Source organism: Sander lucioperca, chromosome 15, assembly GCF_008315115.2.
Source record: "Sander lucioperca isolate FBNREF2018 chromosome 15, SLUC_FBN_1.2, whole genome shotgun sequence".
Taxonomy (NCBI): Eukaryota; Metazoa; Chordata; class Actinopteri; order Perciformes; family Percidae; genus Sander; species Sander lucioperca.
The window spans coordinates 8,877,703-8,883,702 of record NC_050187.1 but is presented as its reverse complement, the minus strand read 5'-3'; the positions used below and the strand labels follow the sequence as shown (position 1 = coordinate 8,883,702).

The following is a 6,000-nucleotide window of genomic DNA, read 5'->3' as shown; positions in this document are numbered from 1 at the left end:
CTGATTATGGCATAGCTTTCTCCCCACCCAAATAGGATAATAAGGTAATGGATAAAAAAAAAAAAAATTGCTTGATCAAGGGTCCGAGGTCCGGTCGGGCTCGGGCATCTAAACTCTACTCAGCATTTCATTACTGACTAATGATTTTTTTCTGGTGGAAATGGGCTTCCATGTAATTCCTCTGGAAATCAGCAGTTGCTTATAAACTCAACACAACTATGTAACAATTTCCAGGTTCTTTCAAGTAAATGAGTTATGTACTTTGTATACGGCTCAAAATATTCTCACTATTTTCCCTACAATTAGCACCATATTGCACTGTTCTTTTAGGAAAGTTCTCGAATCAATTATTAAGAAATGATTGGACTTATAAAATAAATATTTAAAAGCTGTGGCATGCAAAAATGATTCCCTCAGACTCTAAATATCTCCCTTCAGATAACCAGAATCTACAGTCTTTGATAATGATAATAATTTAAACACTTCAGCCTATCAGTAATCTGATTACCAATTTAGCCCAACAGTAATCTGATTACCAATTTAGCCTACCAGTAATTTGTGTGCGAACCAACTATGCTGATGTTTAGAGCTGTAGGGCTCCGTTTGTTAATAACAGTCCTTTTTTGATTGTTTGTATAGTGATTGATAAATAGTTCCATAAATAATTCTCTAACAGTGTCACATTTTGACAGACATTATCGACAATATGAATACATCATGTTAAAATCTATTATAAATTTCTCTTTGATCTTTAAAGCAGCATATTTACACATCCGTAAGCTCATAGTTATTGCATTACATAAGATTCAAAACACATTTAAACCCTGTTTTCCGGTCATAGCACAGAGTACTCTGCCTGTGTCTCTGAAATAATTAAATATGGACGATATATATAAACAAAAAAACAATTATTTGTACATTCGAAAGATACTATATCTCAGATTTTATATTTTACATTTCTGATCAATAAATTAAAAGTGTCCCTGAAACAAATCAGACTTAGTTGTGTATTTTAGCAATTGCCTTCCATAAAAAATATATATAATATGAGTAGAGCACTGGACATTTGAAATGAATTTATCTGGAGGAAAAGCTGACATTTTGATGCATACTGTGAGAACCAACAGGCTCTGACAGACGAAGTGTTTGTCATTTCTGTGGTGGAAGTCTTTGAGGAATAGTGTGACTTCGCTGGCGTTGTGCCTTGACTCCTGTAGCGGAATAAAAATTCCCCCGTAGGGGTTCACGAACCACGTTGTACATGCTCTAAAAACTAGTAGGAATACCTATCTCAATTTACCACAAACCTACCATATCTGGACAAATCTAGACATTAGGTATTACAAAATACAAACAAAAAAGTCAAAACCCCAACATATTGGGATAAAGCTGGGATAAAAGTCCTGATGCTTTATATTGCATCTTTACTCTACTCATACAACACTACCACTTCATTAAAATCTCACTTCCTTTTTTGGGACAGAACATCCATCCAACACAGAGGAAATACCTCGTCCAACTTGCTCCCCAGTTGTTTTAAGTAATGCCACCACTGTTCTGAGTCTATTTGGTCGAGAGAAAAAAGCAGCAGCTCATTATTTTCTGTCCCATAGGTGGCAGCACACACGCAGCACTATGACACCTCTCCACAACAACCCCCCCCAAAAACACATTTGCTTTCTTAAAACCTCAACATTATAATTTCATACAGACCTGCTTCATTTTACAAGGAAGCTATCCCTATAATCAGCACGCATTGGGATGAGAAACACTCTCACAGTCTCCCTGTGAAGCTAGTTTAAGCTCTTCAGTGCAAGGTTGAATTCTGTTTTTTAACACACACACACACACACACACACACACACACACACACACACACACACACACACACACACACACACACACACAATCAAGTTCATTAATGAAATCAACAAGACAAATACCTTAAGAGGAAATTGTGATTGTTTGGACACGAATGGTCATCTGAAAAACATCTTAGGTGTAGATTTCCTCAACCCAGGGTCCATAAAAATAAAAACCTGCCCGGGTGTTTTGTGACCTCCAGAGGAGAAATGTGCGTATGACATGAATAAATAATAAATATGACATCTGGGGGAGTATTTACAGAGGTGTACTATTTACAGAAAGAAAAGAAAAGAACTTTCCATAAAGCTAATTCATTTCCAGTACAAAACATAGAAGCTACAGAGGTGATGCTATTGAATTTAATTTATAAAAAGGTGAGTGGATAATGCCCTGGTTTTGTGTGTGTGTGTGTGTGTGTGTGTGTGTGTGTGTGGGTGGGGGTTTCAGGTATTTTTTTCCCCCCAAGTTGTGTAGCTGTATGTTTTAAAATGTTCTAAACAAAAGCACTTAGCTGTGCCCACATAATGGGAATCTAAATAGTCTAGATAATGGCGTTTGAAAAATGTGCTCAGCATAACAGATTGTACTCTTTGCCTGAAGAATTGTGTTAATGAAATAAATGTAATGTTTGTTTGTAATCAGGGTGCGATTTGCCGGTTCCCGGGGGTGGGGGTTGGGGGGTGGTGTTAGAGGCTAAAAATAATTTAGCAGAGGCTATGTACTTTTTGCGGCAAAGTGAATTCCGCTCTTCGGCTTGAAAGCACTGTGTTTTATGTTTACACTAGGTTGTGCTATTTCATATGAGATTATTTTCCGTTGGATATCGCAGTGCATATTTAAGTGTTCTGGCATGGCTGGCCTAGTGGCACTATATCCATGGTATTGAAAGGGGGATTTCATTCTTGCATGTTTTGTTTTGTTTTGTTTGATCAAACCCGCCTTCCCCTGCTTTTTTTTTCGCAAATCACACCCTGTTTGTAATGTTTAGACAACATTATCTGCATCACAGAGCTAACCTACACCCTCCCACCCATTTACATCATTGCTTTTATAGTTATTACTCTCAACTAGTAGATCTAAAAGACCTGCCTTTCCTCTCAGGAAAGGTTAGCAGCTAGAAAACATGACTACTTTCACACCTAAATACGGGGAAATTTCAAAAGAAAAGGTCCTCACGTCAGAAGCAAGCAGTAGTCGGACAGAGAGTTTTTGTTGTTGTGGCTGTTGTCCTCAGTGCTGTCCTGTGTGAGGGTTTGTAACGAGTCAGTCATTTCCATCTCTGCTCCTGAAACTTAATCCTGCACTCTGATTGATCGGGAGCAAATATCTGAGCAGCTCCATATTGCACCGAGCAGAAAGACAGGCATCAGAAAAAGAGTAGCAGAGTGGGATGTCTTCTCATAGATGAGAATACAAGCAGGAAACAGTGTGTGTGAGTGTGAATCAGACCTGTGTCAAACGGTGTTTGCAAATAATTCTTGCTGTTAGATTCAGAATGATAACTTTCTGGCTCTCATTCTATACTTCACTTCACTTAGAATTCCTTGCAAACACCACTTTTAGTGTGAGTGTGTGCACATATGTTTATTTGTGTGTGTGTGTGTGTGTGTGTGTGTGTGTGTGTGTGTGTGTGTGTGTGTGTGTGTGTGTGTGTCTCAGTCATCCCGGCAGGTTGGCAGGTTGACAAAGGTGAAGATGTTGTATTCGATGAGGCAGGAGAAACACAGGAAGATGGAGTAGAGGAGGAGACACATGAAACCCAGGCGCTTGTCCAACGTCCACTTGTTTAGGTGAACTCCCAGGACCTGGACAGACAGACAGACAGGGAGACAGACAGAGGGATGGACAGAGAGACAGAGAGAGAGACAGACAGACGGACGGACAGAGATACAGACAGAGAGATGGACAGATAGGCGGGCAGAGAGGCGGACAGAAAGAGACGGACAGACAGAGAGACAGACAGATAGGAATGTGGGTGAAGAAACAGGCAGGTAAACAGATCAATAGACAGATTGTCAGAAATCTGTCAGAGGAATTAGTGATAAGTAGGGATGTAACGATGCATCATGAATCCGTTATAAATCGCTAAATGTTTAAATATTACAACCGGTTGAGATAAAAAAATTAATCGCAATGTTGCAATTTTAAACTGCCTAGGGCGTAATCTACTTTTGTTTTCACTTGTTTGACTTCAGACGTCCCTACGTCTTCTCAGTTTCTTTATTTTATTTGAATGTGGGATTTGTTTTAAAAAATCGAATTAGAATTTCTCTTATTTAATTTGTGTTATCTGCACTTATAAGAGCAACAGAAATTGCATTTAATACAATTTCATCAGTGTCACTTTTGATAAGAAGACACATCTGTTGTTTTGCAGTTTATATAAATAAAGGAATATTTTTCAGTCATTTGTGGCATAGTGCTCATTCTGTTAAATAAATCGTGAGAAAATCATATTGTGAACTTAAAATTGTGAATCATATCGAATCCCTACATCCCTAGTGATAAGACATGCTGTCGTATATACTCACAGTCATAAACACCGATGCCAGCAGGAGCCCCACAGAGAAGATCAGTCCTTTACTGTTTAGTTTGATCTGCAACAAGATCATGAGACATGAGTGTGAGACATTAGTACTACAGTAGTACATCACTTTGAAGACAAGTAGAAAAAGAACAAAAAGAACTTTTGGAATGATCTTAAATGAACATTTTTCCTCTCCGCTCTAAAGCGTGGCCTGGACACACAGCAGGAATGTTCGAAATGGTTCAAAAACCCTATGAAAAAACGAGGTAGAGATAGAGTGACCCCGCCCGGAGAAATTAATACTCACAAGCCCCCGGCTGAGCGCCACTACGTTGGAGTTTACCCCGGTGGACGAGAGGGTCGCCTCCCTATACCTGCGCGTTGTGGGGGTGAAAACTCTGGCTGTTGTTTGTGCGTATGCACCAAACAAGAGCTCGGAGTATTCGGCCTTCTTGGAGACCTTGAATGGAGTCCTGTATGGGGCTCCAGTGGGGGACTCCATAGTTCTGCTGGGGGACTTCAACGCGCACGTGGGCAATGATGGAGACACATGGAGAGGCGTGATTGGGAGGAACGGCCTCCCTGATCTAAACCAGAGTGGTTGTTTGTTGTTGGACTTCTGTGCTTCTGTCATGGATTGTCTATAACGAACACCATGTTCAAACATAGGGATGCTCATAAGTGTACTTGGTACCAGAGCACCCTAGGCCAAAGGTCAATGATCGATTTTATAATCGTTTCATCTGATCTGAGGCCGTATGTTTTGGACACTCGGGTGAAGAGAGGGGCAGAGCTGTCAACTGATCACCATCTGATGGTGAGTTGGGTCAGGGGGTGGGGGAAGACTCTGGACAGACCTGGTAAGCCCAAACGGGTAGTGCGGGTAAATTGGGAACGTCTGGAGGAGGCCCCTGTCCGACAGACTTTCAACTCACACCTCCGGCGGAGCTTTTCGTGCATCCCTGTGGAGGCTGGGGGCATTGAACCCGAGTGGACAATGTTCAAAGTTTCCATTGCTGAAGCTGCGGCGAGGAGCTGTGGTCTTAGGGCTTAGGTCCATCAAGGGGCGGTAACCCACAAACACCGTGGTGGACACCGGTGGTCAGGGAAGCCGTCCGACTGAAGAAGGAGTCTTTCCGGGATATGTTATCCCAGAGGACTCCGGAGGCAGTTGCAAGGTACCGAAGGGCTGCAGCCTCTGCCGTGAAAGAGGCAAAGCAGCGGGTGTGGGTGAAGTTCGGAGAAGACATGGAGAAGGACTTTCGGTCGGCACCAAGGTGCTTCTGGAAAACCGTTCGCCACCTCAGGAGGGGGAAGCGGGAAACCATCCAAGCTGTGTACAGTAAGGATGGGACGCTGCTGACCTCAACTGAGGAGGTAATAGGGTGGTGGAAGGAGCACTTTGAGGAACTCCTAAATCCGACTAATACGCCGTCTATGGTAGAGGCAGAGCTGGAGGATGATGGGGGATTGTCGTCAATTTCCCTGGTAGAAGTTGCTGAGGTAGTTAAACAACTCCACAGTGGCAAAGCCCCAGGGATTGATGAGATCCGTCCAGAAATGCTTAAAGCTCTGGGTGTGGGGGGGTTGTCTTGGTTGACACGCCT

The 6,000-nt window shown here is 42.0% G+C and overlaps 1 protein-coding gene across 1 annotated transcript in view; it reads right to left on the bottom strand.

Annotated features, from left to right (window-relative positions):
* Positions 1-576: 576 nt before the first annotated feature.
* The window catches only part of LOC116047871 (sodium/potassium/calcium exchanger 3-like), a 135,765-nt gene continuing 130,341 nt past the window's right edge, over positions 577-6,000 (bottom strand). Inside the window, exons 16-17 of the mRNA XM_031296896.2 lie at positions 4,398-4,463; positions 577-3,671 (exon numbers count right to left, since the gene is read on the bottom strand). Coding sequence (XP_031152756.1) covers positions 3,522-3,671; positions 4,398-4,463 — 216 coding nt within the window. The 3' untranslated portion in view covers positions 577-3,521. The remainder of the gene's footprint in view (positions 3,672-4,397; positions 4,464-6,000) is intronic.